The following is a 21,150-nucleotide window of genomic DNA, read 5'->3' on the forward strand; positions in this document are numbered from 1 at the left end:
AACGCCGATGGAGCACATGAATACAGGAAAACAGAACAGAAAAATTCGCTCAGTGTCCATTCTATATAATCCCTATTCGCTGTTTAAATCTTGTAGATGGGACGTATAATAGTAATGAGTCAAATGAACACACTTAAATTATTTAAGACCATTTAGGTCGTGCGAAGAAATGAAGGGGAACTCTAGTCTGCTTTCTGGAATCTTCAATTTCTTCCTACTCTTCCCCCTATCACAAATATGAAGGAAGCAAGCGAGTAGGAAGGTCTGATCAGATAACAGATAACACCGCAATTCTTCGACATCTGCCGTTTCCTGAAATAGTGCAACTTAAAGATAAGGGGACACACACTGATAAAGCCAGATGTCGTTTCCAATATCAAATAACCAGTGATACGTGACAACGAAGTCTTTCACTTCTTAGACCTTCGATATTACACGCCCATGTTGTCTCCAGTTAGGAGACAAGGACAACATTCTTGTGTTGGTATTCAGTTACTCTATTATAGGCCCCTACAAACTCCCACGTCAAGGTACTTCAAGTAACAGAATGCAGTCCATAAGCTATGAACTACCAGTACATATACAGTAATACAAAGTATGTGGTTGGTAAAAAGGACAAGTGATTACTAACTAATACTGATGATTGCTTATCAAAGACTGCCTTACTTGATGAAATTATAAGGTAGAACTTATCCTGCCCTCCACAGATTTGTATTCACATAGGCTACAGATGTGAAAAAAAATATAGGCTACTGACAAGCCGTGGGCATTATTTACAAGTTTAATACTGAAATCAGAAGTAAACACTGAAATACTGAAACAATTGTCTTTAGAGACAATTAATATTAGGTACCCTCCACAAAACTGGCTTCATTTATACACTGACGGATCCTTGATCTCCAGAGAACAAGGTGCCGGTGCAGGTGTTACGTGCTGTCTCTTCTCACTTTATAGATCTCTTGGATATGGAACAACAAGTTTTGATGGTGAAATCATTGCAATAAGTGAATGTCTCAGGAATCTTCTATGCCACATCAATAAATTTAGGAATGCAATTATATTGTCAGACTCCAAAGCAGCTATTCTATCAATAGTCTCTAAACACACACCTTCATCTCAAACAGCAGAAATAACTAAAATGCTCTCTCAATTAATATCACTCAATAAAAGAATTGTATTCCAATGGATACCATCCCATTGTGGAATCCTGGGAAACGAGAATGCGGATGCTTTAGCAAAGAAGGGCAGCACTGCTACTTACAGACCTGTTACTAAATCTACGTATTACTCTGTGAAAAGATTTATTAAATCTACATAATTAGACTTCAACAAACAAAATTTGATAACACAATCCCAAGGGAAAAAATGGAACTCTCTGCATCAAAATCCACAGTTAATTCCCGATTTACCACGAAAATCGCCTGTAACTGCATTGAGATTGGCAACAGACCATGATTGTTTGGCCAAACACCTGCATAGAATTGGAATATATCAGTCCCCTAACTGCCCATTGTGCAACTCAAACCAAGAAATGGATTCGGAACACCTCAAAATCTGTGCTTCAGTGGCTGGTCATGATAATATCTTTGAAAAATATTGGAGTGCAAGAGGTCAAATGACTTTATTGTCAAACGCCTGGCATTAGACGACAACAACAACAACAACATATTTTCCTGAGCAAATTCTGTCTAGAAATGAAGTAATTACGGAAATATCGACATGAATAATGTTTAAAGTTTTTTATAATAAAAATTTCTTTCACTGTCTCTTAATACAAAGTATTTCTTACATTTGTCCAATGTGTTTGTGTTAAAAAAAATTCCTCCCTACATCATCATTATGTGATGTGATAGCAAAAAAAAAATAAATAAATAAAATGTGCAATTACCAGCAATTCTGAATTAATTTTTACATTGTCTTTTTGTTTTAAATACTATACCCATTTTTGATGAGATGGCAATTTACTGAAATCTTCACAATCAACTTTACTACCAACAGATGCTTTTAAATTAGAAAATTCATCCAAAGTTTTAGCATTGTCTATACACAAACCCTTTTCATTAAGATACTTTATAAAAGTTTCCACATTATCCCAAGACAAACATTCTGTGAGCCCCATCCACCTGAAGAACCTAAACCGCTCAAAAGATTTAAGCCACATCTCTGAATAAGGTAGCCTACACCATATCACATACGTTTTCAACTGGCTCTCTGTACATATTTTAATTTCGGTAGATTTTCCTCTTTTTCCTGTTTACATAACAACTTTCACTTAAAGGAGTAGAAACTTATGATTATGTCTTTCTTTTAAAGTCTTAAGAACATGATTATGCTTTTCTTTTAAAATCTTAAGCATTATGTTCAAAGAACGCACAACTCTAGTAAGAGACTTGTCCTACTTTTCAATAAATTCAGTATTTGTGTGGAAAACAGTTGCCATAGAATGTAGATGCCACACTATAGTTCACTAAAATCGTATTCAAAGAATTTCTTCTGAATAATTCAACATTTATTCTACGAGTACCCATGATGTGACGACTTTGTACAGCTTAAAATGCCTACAACAATGAATTTTAAGATTTCAAAACACACTTTCAATTTAATAAATCAATATCAGTGTCGTGAATAATTTGATTATATTTATTTAGGTCTATTTAATTTATTAAAAATATTATAAAATAATATGAAAATATGATGTTACGTTTTATTAAAAAAAAAGAGAGCAACAGAGGACTTCGTCGAAAAAAGAACCCAGACAAAAGAATCAAGCCTAATAAGAGATCAGTCCGAGAAAAAGAAGATGTCTGGCAGCCTTTTTATCCTATCAGGATGTTACGGATTGATTAGTTATGAATTCTCTTTATCTTCGTGACAACGTGTGGAAAGAAAAAGAAAAACAATGGATACGCACGTCACTGAACATACGTCAATAGTATGAATCATCTGAACAACACGTAAAAGGAAACAGATAAAATTGGGCGACGTGAAAGGCTTCAATAGTAACACATTCCTAACCGAAATAAGCTAACACTGGGAAGCATCACGAACAGTACTAGATAGGTCGTCTTTCGTGCGCGTAGATCGGTTGAACGTATTTTCCATGCGCAGACGATCCTGCTGAAATTAATGTATCACAGTTTTCGTGCTCATGCTGTATTTCATTGTTATTTTGCAAAAAATACAATAACTGATGAATGGAGTGTTGGGGCACCTCCCTCCCAATAAAAATACCGTTTTTTTGTTTTTGTTTGCCTGTGCTGTGACATACATTCAAACATAAAGTAAGGTTGGTGTAGGCCTCAGGTGTCTACCTATGAAGGAGTGGTTCAATCCCAGAATTTATATACCGTGAAAAGGGGTGAACAGGGACGATTTTTTACTATGTTTTACTTCTTTGTGACAAAGAGTAAATAAAATGATAAAGAGTGTTTATTTATGTTTTTATTCATAACGAGTGAACCATTAAACACTTGATTATTTACTCTTTGACACAAAGAAATAAAAAATTGTAAAAATTCGCCCCTATTCAGCCCATTTTAAGGTACATAAACCTTTGCCCATACGTAACAAGCCATAGTTTGTACACTGTGTGAGTAATGTTTCCTGAGTTCGAGTCTTGTAAAGTTATAGGTAATTACTATGGGTATAAAGAAACTGTTAAAAAATGTCAAAATTTACATACATAATGACCCTTGCCTATATAATAACACGCTATAGTTCCAACCCAGTAAGGGCATTACTTCCAGAGTTCCAGCGTTTTAAAGTTAGGGCCTATAAGTAGGTAATGGTATTTAGTATGAGAATGAAGATATTGTTAAAAAAAAAGATGTGGAAATTATTTATAAAATATGTAATGAGTGATTCTTGTACATATAGTAACAAATCATAGTTTGAGTTTGAGCCTCATAAAGTTCTAACGGGCGAGTTGTGTAAAAAAAAAAAGATAAAAATTTATATACATAATGATCCTTGCCCACATAATACTAAATCATAGTTCAACCCAGTGACAGCATTATTTCTTCAGTTCGAGTCTTGTAAAATTACAAGTATTTAGGATGTACAGAGGTGTGAAAATTATTAGAATAATCTTAATTTTAAAGGTTTTTTAATAGTTCCTTCACAAATATTCATTGAATTGATGAATATTGGTATATAACATTACTATACTGATGTAGGATATATTTACTACTAACAATGCCGGAAAGCATTGTTGTACATCGGTATTTTTCTTATTTTACAATTGTTATGGGAATTCAGAAATTATTATATTATGTTGGCGGAATTGGAAACATAAAAAATTAATTAAAAAATGCTTTAAACAAATTGTTCTTTGCGTTTACATTGCTGTGAAGGTTCAAATGAACGTATACATCTGTTTTGTGCATAATACACTTCTCTACCAAACATTACCCTTCATAATGCACCATGTTTGCAGTTACTCAATTTATTAAAATATCGACCAAATTTCATCCATTTCATGTTAAATGACTATAATGTGTTAGTCGGATTATATATATATATATATATATATATATATATATATTCATGTTACAACATATTCCAATCTTATGAATCCATGCTGGTTGAATTTAATGTACCATCTCTCAGTAGTCGCAGGATAAGAGCACAACAAATGTATTTGTTCAAAACCATAAATGGCTTAATAGACAACCCTGATCTTCTACAGCTAATTAGTTTCAATATCAAATCAAATCAAATTTGAGAAAGCGATCTCTCTTTTATTTACAGACAACAAAAACACTATCTCATAAAATGTCTCCACTTTTATTAATGCTTCGAACTTACAATCATCTATCAAATAAACAGGATTTAGATTTTTCGTTATCGTACAATATGTACAAGAAAAAGTTTTGTAAAGCATTACTTGAAACACATGTTCTGTGTTGGTGAGTTTTTTGAATAAATGAATTGGGCCTGCTGTGTAGTGCTGTATATTGAATTTATTAACATGGTGTTGTATTTGCTCTGCAATTTGCCAATTACAGCTACGCCTACATTTTGCATTTTTGGCTGTGATGTCTGTACTTTGCTCTTTTTTATTTGTTTTTATTTGGTGTCTTTAATTTATATCTGTATCTGTCTTTTTTATTTAGATGGTATCTATTTGTTTTTTCCTTCTCTTTTCCATTTTTAATTTATAATTACATTTGTATCTGTTTTACCTCTTTTTTTCGTGTTGTATGCAATATTTTTTTATCTGTACTGTCTATTGTAATTGGGGCTTTGCCCTGTTATGGACATAAATAGATAAATAAATAAATAAAATAATTAATTATACTAAATATCACTTTAGAAAGTGGGCCATCAAATACAACTACGGGGCCGTCGACCACAGTTTGGGAACTGTGGAATTATCCATTATCGCCTTAATCTTCAGGACTCTCTGGTGAAACAAAACCTACTTCTGGGTCATACTGACATGCCAAGCTTTGTGTACTCTGTCATGAGAATTAGGTTAGCATGAACATGACACATTACCAGCCAGATGTACAGTTGAATGACATCAATGGCAGGGGAGGGACACTTTTTATTCATGCAGACATTAACAGCACTATTATTAACAAAAGACAGTAATTACGTTACAAAGAAAATCCTTCAATCTTCAAGGTAGTAGTTTCGTAACCTGAGATGTCATTAAATATTTACCCAGAGTATGTGAGTCACGTGCCGTTAATGCAGCGTGCAAATTATGCTCAAGACAGCATTTACCGGCAGCATAAAAAAAACACGTTACAACTTCCTGACACAACAGACTGCATTTTATCAAAGAAAAATAGTGTTGCCATGTCACACGATTTGGAACTCCACCCATCACACGAGAAATCTTTGCTTGCGATTTCCGGGGAGACTCACCTTGTTGAAAACTGCGCCTCACCAACACTTCCGCCCCTATACAGATGCGCACGACCTAAATGAAACCTGTTGCCACCCTACAGCTCACAGAGATCGCTCCATGGAGAGAAAGTATGTCACGAGACGAAGCTTGAGTCCAGCTGACGGAATACGTTGCGAGATTTTAAGCTATTTGTGTCGGTTTACGTTACCACGCACGTGTACTTGAAGACCAATTCCCTGCCGCCTTTTCCTCCAACGCCCCCAAACCCACAAGCAACACGCCTACCGGCCTCTTATCGCCGGCTCGGCACGTCTCGGCTTTGAACACATTGCGTTGCGACCGCGTTGCCTAGCAACGGTCGATCAACCCGACATCTAGCGTGGAAAATGTTAACAGTTTTGAAATGTCATGCTTTCATTAATGACTAGCTGAAAGCACCCGACGTTGCCCGGTTTTTCTTATTGCTGCTATGTTTAATTAAATTGGTTGTTAGATTTTTCGTAAATCTCGGAAACTCAATTATAGAAAAGCAAATTCAACCTCGCAAATTTCAAACACAATAATTATAAATAAATCTCTATAGAAACAACAACTAAATTCTTGGCTTAAAAATCGATAATGTGTTAAATTGGAAAAATCATGTTACTCAAAGAAATTACCCCCAAACTAAATTCAGCACGTTTTGCTATTAGATCTATGCAAAATATAGTAAATATCAATATCTTAAAAACCATATACTTTGTATACTTTTCTGGGAAAATTCGAACTACAAAAAAGACTAATTAGAATAATAGTAGGTGCCAAATCCAGAGAATCGTGTAGAACTATTTTCAGAAAACTACAAATAATGTTCATGGCTTGTCAGTATATTTTTTCATTAATAATCTTCCTCGTATGTAATCGTGAAAACTTTGTAACTAATTCAACAGTTCATAACATAAAATACGCGTCAAAAAATGACTTTCATACTCCATCGGCAAGTCTATCGTGCTATCAAAAAGGAGTGCGTTATATGGCAGTAACATTTTTAATAGCCTCCCTATGGATATAAAAAATTAAACTCAAAACATAATATTATCTAAGATCAAATTAAAGAAGTACAGTACCGTACCTAATTTCTCATGTCTTCTATTCTGTAGGTGAATTCATGTCATTCAACAACGCTTCATGAAATTGATACTACAACTTTCTGTTGTACTAGTAAACTAGGTATATTATAAACTTGTTCTGTATACATCTGAACTAGACTGTGACTATAAATTAAGACTTTATGGTAATACCCTACCTATTAAGTTTTTTTAACTTGTTCCATATTCTAGCTGTGAAGCAATGTTCGAATACAATGCAATAACAAAACGAACTGTCTTTACTAGGCTTTCCTTGTCTATAAAGATGGATCTTTACATAGCGTTACCTACATGAATAGTTTAATGAACTTCTTAGCGAAATGTCTGCCAGAGTTCACTCATTTTAAAACAACTTGTAAATCAGGCACCGAAAATAAATATATATATTATATATCTGTGTGTGTGCGTGTGTGTGTGTGTGTTTTTTTTTTTCACCTATTTATTCGTATATTTGTGTGTGGTGTAAGTCGGTGAACAACAGGAATATTAAGCATACTCGTGTACAAAATACCTTACTTACTTACTAGTTTTTAAGGAACCCGGAGGTTCATTGCCGCCCTCACATAAGCCCGCCATTGGTCCCTATCCTGAGCAAGATTAATCCATTCTCGATCATCATATCCCACCTCCCTCAAATCCATTTTAATATTATCTTCCCATCTACGTCTCGGCCGCCCTAAAGGTCTTTTTCCCTCCGGCCTCCCAACTATCACTCTATATACATTTCTGGATTCTCCCATACGTGCTACATCCCCTGCCCATCTCAAACGTCTGGATTTAATGTTCCTAATTATATCAGGTGAAGTATACAATGCGTGCAGTTCTGTGTTGTGTAACTTTCTCCATTCTCCTGTAACTTCATCCCTCTTAGCCCCAAATATTTTCCTAAGCACCTTATTCTCAAACATCCTTAACCTATGTTCCTCTCTCAAAGTGAGAGTCCAAGTTTCACAACCATAAAGAACAACCGGTAATATAACTTGTACCACTTGGATTTAATAACAACAGTAAAGAAAGTATTTATTTAAAGACAGTTTTTATGCAATAACAAATTATTTTTACGGCTTGAATAATTGTGGCAAAGCCAGTCAATGGTAAAGTAGCTATAAGGACATTTTTGGACAGTCTTCAGTAGTCACTTGCAGCCTTTTTCCACGAAAGACATAACCTATTGTTAGTGGCGGATTATGATGAGCAATCCTGTAGAAGTGTAGAGATTCATTCCTGCTGCAATGGTCGCCTAAACACCGAAGAAGGTAATTTATTCTTTTCAAAGCCGTTACTCCAAGATAGGCCTGAAAGTTTTACCTTGGCATAACGAATCTAGATAATAAATAGTTCATGGTATTGAACTGAGTGACGATTACGAATTGTGTGACGTACACATATCTCTCAAGATAAAGTTAATGAATATTAATAGTTCTCGGAACCTTACAGCGCCTGTAAACTGTTTAGATTGAGGATTTGTGCATAGCACAGCCGTGGCGAAAAGGCCATGGTGCGCCGAGCCACTGTGTAAGCTGCAACGTGCATAGCACCTATGGAGGGAGGCGGACACCCGAAGGGGAAGTTAATGTTTAGGACGTGTAACGAAGAAAGAAATGAACAAGAAAACACAGGACACATTATCGCAACCTAAAATTAACTGTCTTCAGAATGTCTCTGCGACAAAGTTTCAAAATCAGGAATTATGTCACTTACTGCCAATCGTAGTTGATCACGAAGGTATTTGTCTGTCAGTCGTGATCTAAATTTGATTTTTACTATTTTCATTGTTGAAAATAAAGTTTCACAAACGTAAGTTACAGCGAACACGGCTTCAACATAGCAAGCGAAAGAACGAAGCTTCAAATATTTATTTTTTTCCAAAGATTTGAAAAGTTCAATATCAGTCAAGTCCTTACATGTAGCTTTCATTTGACATCGCATTGTAAATCTGTGAGTTTAAATTGAAAATCTAACCGCATTATTCGTACATCTGCTGTAAAAGAATCGACGTACAGAGATGATAATAATAATAATAATAATAATAATAATAATAATAATAATAATAATAATAATAATAAGAATAATAACACAACCTTTTAATGTTTCATCAGTAACATGTAGTAACTTATAATGCCGTTTTATGTTATACAACCGTTTTCCTAGTAATATTTGTGAACAAATCATACATTTAATATTTTCATCATATTGTAAGCAAAAGAATGCATCCTCCCATCCTACTTGAAACTTTAGTTTTTTATAGAGGTACATGGTTTCGAGAGAGACATTGCGACGATACGCCACTCGCAGGTCCGAGACAAATACAAATAGAACGGAGTTTGACTCCAGTGAGTAAGAGGGTGGGGGTTGTAGGTAGGAAGCGAGAGAAAAGCACTGCGAGCCACAATGTGCTCGTGAGTCGCATTTTCGCCGCGGCTGCATAGCGAAATCAGTTCTATAACGATTGAATATACGCGTTTCTACAAAAATGATTACTACACTTTCCAATGGTGAAATAATAATTATACAAATCAGTTGAATAGCTTCTGAGATTACTTCATACAAACACACAAACATTCTCTGTATGTTAATACTGACAAACATTTATATATTCTCATCGTACAATTACTGTATATCCGTATAAAATAGAGTCAAATGAATAGCTTCTGTTTGTTGTTGTGCAAGGCCCCTTATAGACGAAGTCATTTGTTTTTATTTCATTATAGCCTATTAGTCTGAGGCGGCGCTGATAAAACGCATTGCCATTTTAAAACTCGTGTATCTCGTTAAACATCAGTCCTATCAAAATTTTGCATAGAATATTACATTGGAAATCATTTTTAAAGAAACTTTTGTCATGTAATATTTTTCGTAAAAATCAATAATAAGTAAGATATTTTTATTTATTTAATTCAGGCTCCCTTATAACCTCCCTTTTAAATAATGTATTTTGAATGCCATATAGCCTAAATCTAAGTTAGAAAAAACTTAATTTATATTCTAATTTTCATATAAATCGGTTCAGTCATTATCTCGTGAAAAGGTAACAAACATCCAGACAGACAGACAGACAGACAGACATACAAACAAAAATTTAAAAAAAAAATGCGATTTTTGATCTCAGGATGGTTAATTATACATGTTGACACCAATTATTTTTGAAAAAGAGAAAAATACCAGAAAAATTTTGGTTACATATTTATTATTAATAACAGATCAGTGGTCGTCAGCACTCACTGAATTGGGTGAAGGGTAAGCAGTGTTTCGTAATACGGCCCGTTGTGCAGCAGGAAGAGAGAGAGAGAGAGAGAGAGAGCATATCCGCCAGCTGCCATGGATGCACGCCAATGTTTTATCCGCGGATAAGAGACGCTAGCTCGAGGGTGAACTTCGCTGATGACCGCTGATATAGATTATTATCCTTACTCTGCGTTAATAGGTTCATACTTCCTCAAATGTAACGTTTGAGAACACGCGACGCTGAATTCCGAGTCTATGAGCTAAATAATGTAATCTACCCCACCTAAATTACTGCACGACATATTTTAAAGGTGCAATTATTGCATATTTTAAGGGGTGACACCCGCACCTTTTATATCTAATATTGGAATGGATGGAACGTTTTTTTTTCTTCTTGCCTTGTGTCCCGAACAACTGAAATTATTATGCAGTGGCGTACGCAGAATTTGGTCAATGAGGGCCATTATTAAAATTATTTACGATTTACATTATCGGTATTTTAAATGCTGCGTATTATTATTATTATTATTATTATTATTATTATTATTATTATTATTATTATTATTATTATTATTATTATTATTATTACGATTACAACTACGGACTCGGCTAAATTAGAAAATATACAAAGAAAATTTATATCTTTATGTTCATTCAGATTTCTGCCCATTAATTCCGGGTACAGTTATGAGAGAAAATGTGAATATTTTAATTGTCAAAATCTATATGCTAGACGCCATGAGCTAGATTATCTGTTCGTTTGTAAAGTCCTCAAAGGCGATATATCCTGTTACTCTTTCTTAAACAATATTACCTTACGTATTCCAACAAAAGATATGAGAGCCCACAAACTTTTCTATATTAGAAATTCAAAATTTCTTTCACCAGTCTCCAGATGCATTCAAAATGCCAACATGCATGGCAGCGAATTCGATCCCTTCAATGTATAGACTTTGTTTGCTCTTGGCAACGATTTATCATTTATGTATTCTTTTAGGCATTATACTCAATTATCATTGTCTCATAGTATTCTTAGTTATGTATTTTAAAGACATCCATTATTTATCCATTCATCGTCATAATTGTAATTAATTGTAATTGTATTTATGTGTAATAATTATTTTTGTTTTATGTTTTGTTATATTTGTGCTGAACTGTAATTGGCCACTGGCTGTTCAACAGCACATTAAATATAATTATTATTATTATTATTATTATTATTATTATTATTATTATTATTATTCAGTTGAGTTTTCACATGGGGATCAAAGAACCCGGAACGATAATGTGGCATTTATATTAAAAACCTGAACTGTCATATGTACAAAACGTTAAACGAACGTTTCACAATAAAAGCCAGAACTTAAACTATTGAACGGGTGAATACCGCTTTTAAAATGAGTTTGAAATCGACAATGAACAACATTTAATAATTTGCACTACATAACTGTCAAAACAACCTTTTCAGAATGTTTCACAAGTTAAATTTCATATTGTGTCAGCTATATTTTATTACAAGGCTGATACTAGGCAGTAGGTCTCTCTATAATAAAGATAGCATTGTTATAATTCGAACATACCCCGGCACCAAGCACAGGGATTATATTGAAGGAGGGGTAGGAGGACTATGCCTTATGTCGATGTAGATTGTGACAGTGAAAAATTAGAGAAGGGAAAACGATAATGAATAAAAAAAAATACTGAAATCTAAATATGTTATTTTTAAAAAAGTCCAAAGGGGGGATTCAAACCAGGTAATCCCTCCCCTTGCGTACGCCCCTGTTATTATGGGTATATAATTATTATAACAAGCCAGGGAAATGTTTCTAATGCTGTATTAGTCGTACTGATTGACATACGATCAATTTTTATTTATGCATCACGAATTTGATTAATGTAGTGCTGTAGTTGAAAAAAAAAATACTGGAACTCGGCTATGTCAGTCTTTTCCAGTATTATTTATACTGGAATTGTGGAACCCTAATATTATTTTTAATGAAACTGTGAAACCCTGTTATTTTACTGGAACTGTAGAATCCTAATATTATTTTACTGGAACTGTGGAACCCTAATATTATTTTACTGGAACTGTGGAACCCTAATATTATTTTACCGGATCTGTGGAACCCTAATACTATTTTACTGGAACTGTGAAACTCTAATACATTATTTTCACTGGAACTGTGGAACCCTAATATTATTTTACTGGAACTGTGGAACCCTAATATTATTTTACCGGATCTGTGGAACCCTAATACTATTTTACTGGAACTGTGAAACTCTAATACATTATTTTCACTGGAAATGTGGGACCCTAATATTATTTTACTGAAACTGTGGAACCCTAATATTATTTTACTGGAACTGTGGAACCCTAATATTATTTACTGGAACTGTGGAACCCTAATATTATTTTACTGGAACTGTGGAACCCTAATATTATTTTACCGGATCTGTGGAACCCTAATACTATTTTACTGGAACTGTGAAACTCTAATACATTATTTTCACTGGAAATGTGGGACCCTAATATTATTTTACTGAAACTGTGGAACCCTAATATTATTTTACTGGAACTGTGGAACCCTAATATTATTTACTGGAACTGTGGAACCCTAATATTATTTTACTGGAACTGTGGAACCCTAATATTATTTTACCGGATCTGTGGAACCCTAATACTATTTTACTGGAACTGTGAAACTCTAATACATTATTTTCACTGGAAATGTGGGACCCTAATATTATTTTACTGAAACTGTGGAACCCTAATATTATTTTACTGGAACTGTGGAACCCTAATATTATTTTACCGAATCTGTGGAACCCTAATATTATTTTACTGGAACTGTAGAACTCTAATATATTATTTTCACTGGAACTGTGGAAACCCTAATATTATTTTACTGGAACTGTGGAACCCTAATATTATTTCACTGGAACTGTGGATCCCTAATATTATTTTACTGGAACTGTGGAACCCTAATATTATTTTACCGGATCTATGGAACCCTAGTATTATTTGACTGGAACTGTGGAACCCTAATATTATTTTATTGGAACTGTAGAATCCTAATATTATTTTACTGGAACTGTGGAACCCTAATATTATTTTACTGGAACTGTGGAACTCTAATACATTATTTTCACTGGAACTGTGGGACCCTAATATTATTTTACTGAAACTGTGGAACCCTAATATTATTTTACCGGATCTATGGAACCCTAATATTATTTTACTGAAACTGTGGAACCCTAATATTATTTTATTGGAACTGTATAATCCTAATATTATTTTACTGGAACTGTGGAACCCTAATATTATTTTACTGGAACTGTGGAACCCTAATATTATTTTACTGGAACTGTAGAACCCTAATATTATTTTACTGGAACTGTGGAACCCTAATATTATTTTATTGGAACTGTAGAATCCTAATATTATTTTTACTGGAACTGTGGAACCCTAATATTATTTTATTGGAACTGTAGAATCCTAATATTATTTTTACTGAAACTGTGGAACCCTAATATTAGTTTGCTGGAACTGTGGAACCCTAATATTATTTCACCGGAACTGTGGAACCCTAATATTGCATAATACAGTGTTGAACGCTAAGAAATCTCGACTACGCTGAATACCTTTAGGACATAGGCGGAGAGAGAACCTTTTCCTTAGGCGGGGGGGGGGGAATCCATAGAATCCCCATAAAAAGGGGGTTATGGGGGACATCATTTATCTCCTCCCCCCATTATAGCTTGACTGTGGTACACTATATCGGAATATGATCATTTAATAAAGGTATTTTCGGGGGCATGTTTCTTACAGTGTTACATCCACATCCACGATGTTTCGAACCTAGTTGTATAGGACTTGAACTGCAGGTCTACTACAAATTATAATAGGGCAAACTTAAAATGATCTCTCTCTTTTTTCTCTCTCGTAGAGAAACACATGCATACATCAATAAAACTACGTAACAGTGCTAACAGAAACTTTTTAATACGAAGTTTACCTTCTGAAGATATCATATGAAATGTGACCTCTAATTATTTTACTTAATCTCCCGTCTTTAAGTTTGCACGTTATACAGGGATCACTTTTCTTTTTTCTGCATTGTTGTGCAGTAGATAGCCTATGTTATTCATATTTCTCCAAGTGGCGGCCTGAACACCTGCAGACTTCTAACACATGAGTACAGGCTGTTACAGTCCGAGTCACCGTTTTTGGCGTGTGAAATAAGTAATGGGAACGTTAAGTACGAGTGTTTTACCTTTGCAGCAATCAATCTGACAACTATGTTTGACAAATGGCTGATGTGACGTGTATAGGAAGTGGCACCATTCTCAGCTGCACTAGCAGCATGCTCACAAACTGGGCACTATACTCTAGGACACACGCCAAAAACGCTGGCGCCAGCTGTACAAAAGAAACATTACCGGTACTGTGCTTCCATTCCTCAAATGAGTTATAGAAATTCTTATATATTCAGAAATTTAAAATAAATATTATAGTCCAGACACATGATCTGAAGACATTAATTCATAAATTTAAGTAGAGAAACTTAATCATTAACAAAATCAAAAAAGATCTTTTGAATTCAGTATTTTTTAACGTTAATAGAAAAAAAAAAGAGTTGAAACAAGTATGGGGGGGAGGCATGTTCCCCATAACTCCGCATATGCGTAGCGATATATAACTACAACATCTTTGACCGTGACCGTCTCAAGTCCTAGGCCTAAAAAATCTAAAACGTTTAATTACCAGATGTTACCTCAGTGGTACTTATTTTAGGGACATTTCTTTACCCCTTTAGACTAAGTGTAAACTAGCTCGCGGAAAAAGGGACACGAGTTACTTTGGGTGGAAATTAGACTGTCGCAGCTCGTTTCTCCTGTACCAAGATTAAAGAGTGCATCTACACGCTTCAATTTTCCATGCGTTTACGCATGCAGTTTGGGAGAATATTGAAAGAATCAAGTTGAAAACGAACGTTCAATTAAGAAACATGCAGATTTTGTGTCTACACGGTGCGCCATGTTGAACGACATTTTCACTACATATATATAATAATTAATAAATATTAAATATCAATCCGATATTTACGCCTACTTGATTAAAAAAATTGTAGTTGAACACACCACAGGCACTCGTATTTGCGATAATCTATACTAATAATAAATCTGTAGCCGAAATGTTTCTGGTAATTTTCGATTTTCCAAAAATAATTGGTCCTAACACATATAATTAACCACCCTGAAACCGAAAATCGCTTTTTTGAAATTTTTGTTTGTATGTCTGTCTGTCTGTCTGTATGTATGTTTGTTACCTTTTCACGCGATAATGGATGAACGGATTTCGATGAAAATTGGAATATAAATTATGTTTGTTGTAACTTAGATTTTAGGCTATATGGCATTCAAAATACATTATTTAAAAGGGGGGGGGTTATAAGAGGACCTGAATTAAATAAATCGAAATATCTCGTTTATTATTGATTTTTGTGAAAAATGTTACATAGCAAAAGTTTCTTTAAAAATAATTTGCGATAAGTTTTATTCCTTGAAAAATTTTGATGGGACTGATATTTAATGAGATAAATGAGTTTTAAAATTAAAATAACTGCCATCTAAGGCCGTACAATGAAATAAAAAACAAATGACTTCGTCTATAAGGGGCCTTGGACAGCAACAATCGAAAGCTATGAAAGATAGCCTACAGAAAATGTTTTTGCGTTTGTATGAAGTAATATCGGAAGCTAAATTGACCGATTTGTATAATTAATTATTATGTCACCATTGGAAAGTGTAGTTTCTCTAGATGAACATAATGCTATAATGTTATTACAGTAACTTCTGATATAATATAATATAATATAATATAATATAATATAATATAATATAATATAATATAATATAATATAATATAATATAATATAATTTATAATATAATTTATAATATAATATAATATAATATATGTAATATTATATAATATAATTTAAGTTATTTGAAGGGTTCAGAACCATAGTGGGCCAAACGCCATTTACTGAATATGTAGAAAACAAGGGTTAAAATTAAGTTATTACCATAATTCAATGGAAACCTATAACAAGTAAAATAAAATATACACATTAAATCTAATTGATGTCAATGTTCATTAAACTATGGTTGCATGTAATAAAAATTAGAAACATGTTAAAGGAATTGTCATTGCACCAATGAGTCGTCTCTGGACCAAAATGATCGCATTTTAATTATTTGGATGCAATTTAAATTAAGTAACATATTAAACGATTTATCCTTCTATCAAACACGAATGTTCCCTGGATCAAATGTCCTATTTTAATTATGTAATTACTTTATATTTATTTCTAACGGGTGCAGCGGAGCGTACGGGTACGGCTAGTCTTCAATAAAGCTAATCGTATTTGCCGCCATTTTCAGCTTAAAATTTCCTCCATCACCAAACAAAACAATTTTCAGTTTATTCAAGGCCACCTAGAATAATCAGCTGTTCGCTACATACTGCTATTGAGCGAAATATGTACAAGATACCCACGGCGATGGGTAGCTTTCAATTGCAGCATGCGCTTTCATTTTTAGTGGAAAAAGCATGCATAATTGAACGCGTTTCGTTCACTCTTGCATGCATTAGTTGAATGCGTAAAAGTTGAAAGAAAAGTTGAACCGTGTAGATGCAACTATATTCTTTCATAACCTCTAAAAAAATTGCGCCATCTAATGAATAAAACTACATGGTGCGCGGTAAAAAGGACATGTCATATTGGAAATTCTGAGTAGAACAGAAGCAAAGTTTGAAGTGAGGACCATTATCATTACGATGGTTGAAAATCTGACGCCCTGTATGATTATGGAAGAGGATAGATAAGCCCTTTGTACCATCTGAAAAAGTACATATTCTCTAATCACGAGGCCAACTCAAAATCACTATTTCTGACACGCCCATTTTACCGCACACCATAGAATGATTCTCCTGTACCTATAAATAATATAAAATCTGTGAAGATTTTTTAATCGCTTTTCCCTGCTCTAGAATACTATAGTTCTATATCACACAATATAGACATGTTACCAAGAAGTACTATGTTTAATTCATAACAACGATTTTTAAATTTAGGAGGAAATGGCGTCACTCAACATCAATCAATATGATAAACATGTGAGCAGCTCTTTGCGTCTTGTGTTAATTAATAAAGGATATTGTAAATCTTCGAGAAAGGATGATACGAGTTGATGCAAAACAGATTCGAAATAGTGCGTAATTGTTATGGTGAGAAGCATGTGCAGTAATATCGAACCCTTTGACTTGTAATTGCAATATTTTACTTACTGCAGAGGGTACGTCCTTCGTATGTTATGATTCCATCGGACATTTATGTCATGTGAACACGAAACTTCTATTTCTGGCACGACAAAAATCGTCATTTTGTTGACGATGCATTGCACGCCCGCCAGAATGTCGTGGGCACGTATTGATCTAATTGTAAAAGCAAACAAGACGAACCACCACACAATGACTCACGAGCTCATATCCCGCTGGGAAATTCTACTGAATGCCTGCCGTGATGTTGGGCGCAGCTGTGGGTTCGAACCCCATTTGAACGGATAAATTGTTCTGTTTGAAGCAGTGCTACCCTGCCTACGCTACGGTCATTCCATAGTATTAATTATATGGCGAGCTAATGGCGAATTTCTGCAGAATGAAAACGAGTTATTATCCTGTTGGGTTGAGTTTACATAATTTTACCAATTAAAAAGTGGAAATCATTCGATCCAAAATAAACAAAACATCGGGAATGCCTTTGCTACAAATACCGTAATACATAGGCTACACTTTCCCTTCTTCAAGCTTTCCAGATATTGTCTTTCATTATTGGGGCTTATTTTAACAAATTCACGGAAAGATAATTTGAATAGTACATTATGCAACGAGCCTATAATGGTAGTAATTAAGACGCAAGTATGATTGTTTATGAAACGAGCGCAAGCGAGTTTAATAATTTTCATACGAGCGTCTTAATTACCATTATATGCAAGTTTCATACGACTTTTTATGCTCGACCATATTTCTAACTTGAAAATATTCAAAATTATGGTTATGTGCGAACTGACCTGAATTGTGAGATGTGCGTAGACGCGAAAGTATTGATTTTTTCCGAGGCCGAATTTCACTGACCTTGGCACAGAATAAGATGAACATTACTCTGATATAACCTGAAAATTGATTTAGAATTAAAAAACGAGATGACAAATTGAATTTATTTGAATATTATTTACAATTAACTCTAATTATTATAGTAATAGAAGATAACCTTCTGCGACAGTATTGGATTTCCAGCCTCCGTGACTTTTCGCTAATTCTCTTTCGATTGCATATCCGAGAATAATCGATATTTGCGGTTTTATAACGGTACAAAGCTGACTTGTCATTGGCTGAACACCTGTACTTTAATGAGTAGGTGTACTTTAATGACATGCATTAAAGGACTGCTACCAGGTGTATAATTACTACATTTCGGCATGGTCGAGCATAAAGATATTTAAAATAGAACTGTAGGGTTTTTACTGGTGTATTTCTTTACTCTGTAGCTACTACCAAAATTAATTTGTTACCGGTAGTTTATTTTTGAGACACCACATATAATTAATTAATGGTACAACATTAATATAAATTCTAGTGTATTAAGCATTTATTATGAACCATAGCATTGAATAACTTAACACTTTAAGTACAGCAACATCACTCGATACGCGAAATCAACAGTGTCATTGTTAAATTTAACTTGTGTTCGGTGATAAGCATAGTATTAATTGTATATCTGTATATATTGTATCGTTATATTACAAAACAACTATTTTTATTACTTACTAACATATTTATTATGAGGCTTATAATTTATTGTGTTAATTTCTCAGGGAATTTTTTGAGACAAACATAGATAACAAAAAGTATGAAGCCTCACCTAGTTAATACTGCTTCATCCACGATTTTAAACATGTGAGTGCATTCACATGCTCAGAATTAAGTGCCGCTCTACATTTAATAACAATGTTTCCTGTATCACTAAACACGAAAAAAAAAAAAAAAAAAAAAAAAAACTTTTTTTTTCTGTCAAGCACTTCTCCACGATCATTCAATTTAAATCCAAACGTTTCACCGAGTTTACCTCTCAGATTCTCATATGACATAAAATGGAGTTTACACTTTTCACAAACCACAGAAAACTGATTTTTTTCCTTTATCAAACTAAACACACAACCTTCATATACAAACTCAGTACAGAAACTGCAACTGCAAAAGTACAGCGGTCGAAACAGAAGACTGGCCCCTATTGTAATTGAATTACCAGATTTTAGAAAGAGAAGAAGGTAATTTACGCTCTCACTTGCACACAGTGTAGATATGGCTATTTTAAAAGGGATGAGGGGGACGAATCCCAGAAAAGTATGTATTTCATATGCTAGGAAGATGAGCTGACAACAAGGTGGAAGTTTTCTTGGAAAACCATAAAACATAATAAGGGTTTCGCATTGTGTTTAATCTTTCAATAGAGTAGACTAGGTTACTGTCCTCATCTCCATCTCTTTCTGAAGTGTTTGTGCAAAGATTTTCCCTACGCTATCTGCTTTGCAGTTAGAAAATAACAGTACTATTATGCTTTTAAGTAAGCAATTTCCGAGAGAGGAATATTGTCGGAATTTTTAGTATGAGTTTGTATTAACAAAATAATAATTAATATCGACCACAACCAATTAATTTTAATTGGCTCGATTATTTAAATATTTTTGATCGATTAATCTTACAACAGAAATTGAGGGATTAATCGATTAAATCCCACAACACTAATAACAACACTCACCGTTCTTTGAATATCCTGCTTTCTTCTTCTTTTACACCTCTTCAGGCCACTGGCACAACCTGGAATTGTGGAGTGGCTCATGATTCAGGCTGCACTGGGTGTAGGTTCGAATATCACTGGCTGATTACTTGGCCTTCGTCAACGTTTTCCTTATCCGCAAGATAATTCCATGGCCAACCATTGCACTCATTTCCTCAATTTTCAACAATTCTAGATAAAAGCAGAACTGTTATGGCTTAGATAAACAATGGAATAAAAAACTTACTCTACTCCAATCAGAATCATCAACCACCACCTCCTTCATTTACCCCAACTCAATCACCACCATCACCACTTCTACCTCAACCATCATCAATTCTACCTTCTCCTTAACCATACTTACTTCTACCTCCTTCTTAACCATAATTACTTCTAGCTCCTTCTTAACCATAATACTTCTATCTCCTTAACCATACTTACTTCTACCTCCTTCTTAACCATAATTACTTCTAGCTCCTTCTTAACCATAATACTTCTATCTCCTTAACCATACTTACTTCTACCTCCTTCTTAACCATAATTACTTCTATCTCCTTAACCATACTTACTTCTACCTCCTTCTTAACCATAATTACTTCTATCTCCTTAACCATACTTACTTCTACCTCCTTCTTAACCATAATTACTTCTATCTCCTTAACCATAATAGGTACTGTACCGTACTTCTACTTCCTTCTTAACCATAATTACTTCTATCTCCTTAACCATAATAGGTACTGTACCGTACTTCTACTTCCTTCTTAACCATAATTACTTCTATCTCCTTAACCATAATACTTCTCCTTCTTAACCATAATTACTTCTATATCCTTAACCATAATTACTGCTATATCCTTAACAGTGGCGGCTCCTGCATATTTCTTAAAAGGAGGAAAGAAATTAACAGCACTAAATGACACCTTCTTGAATGAAACATGCTACAAATTAGCCTACATGCATACATGCAAGACCAGGTAGTGTTGGGGTTGGCCTTCCCTTCTGTATAGCAATAATCTGTTCTTGCAAACTGAGTTTCCTAAA

At 34.1% G+C, this 21,150-nt stretch overlaps 1 protein-coding gene across 3 annotated transcripts in view; it reads right to left on the reverse strand.

Moving 5' to 3' along the window:
• Positions 1 to 20,229, reverse strand: part of LOC138715805 (peroxisomal acyl-coenzyme A oxidase 3) — a 72,917-nt gene extending 52,688 nt beyond the window's left edge. Inside the window, exon 1 of one of the 3 annotated variants that reach the window (XM_069848893.1) lies at positions 5,875 to 6,112. Coding sequence is in view for 1 of the 3 variants with exons in the window: in XM_069848892.1 (XP_069704993.1) it covers positions 17,562 to 17,604 (43 nt within the window). In the remaining 2 variants the exon portion in view is untranslated. Of the gene's footprint in view, positions 1 to 5,874; positions 6,113 to 17,561; positions 17,713 to 20,091 lie in introns of those variants that run through there. The other 2 variants (XM_069848894.1, XM_069848892.1) reach the window with 2 other exon arrangements.
• Between the last annotated feature and the right edge of the window lie 921 nt (positions 20,230 to 21,150).

This window comes from Periplaneta americana, chromosome 15, assembly GCF_040183065.1.
Source record: "Periplaneta americana isolate PAMFEO1 chromosome 15, P.americana_PAMFEO1_priV1, whole genome shotgun sequence".
Lineage (NCBI taxonomy): Eukaryota > Metazoa > Arthropoda > Insecta > Blattodea > Blattidae > Periplaneta > Periplaneta americana.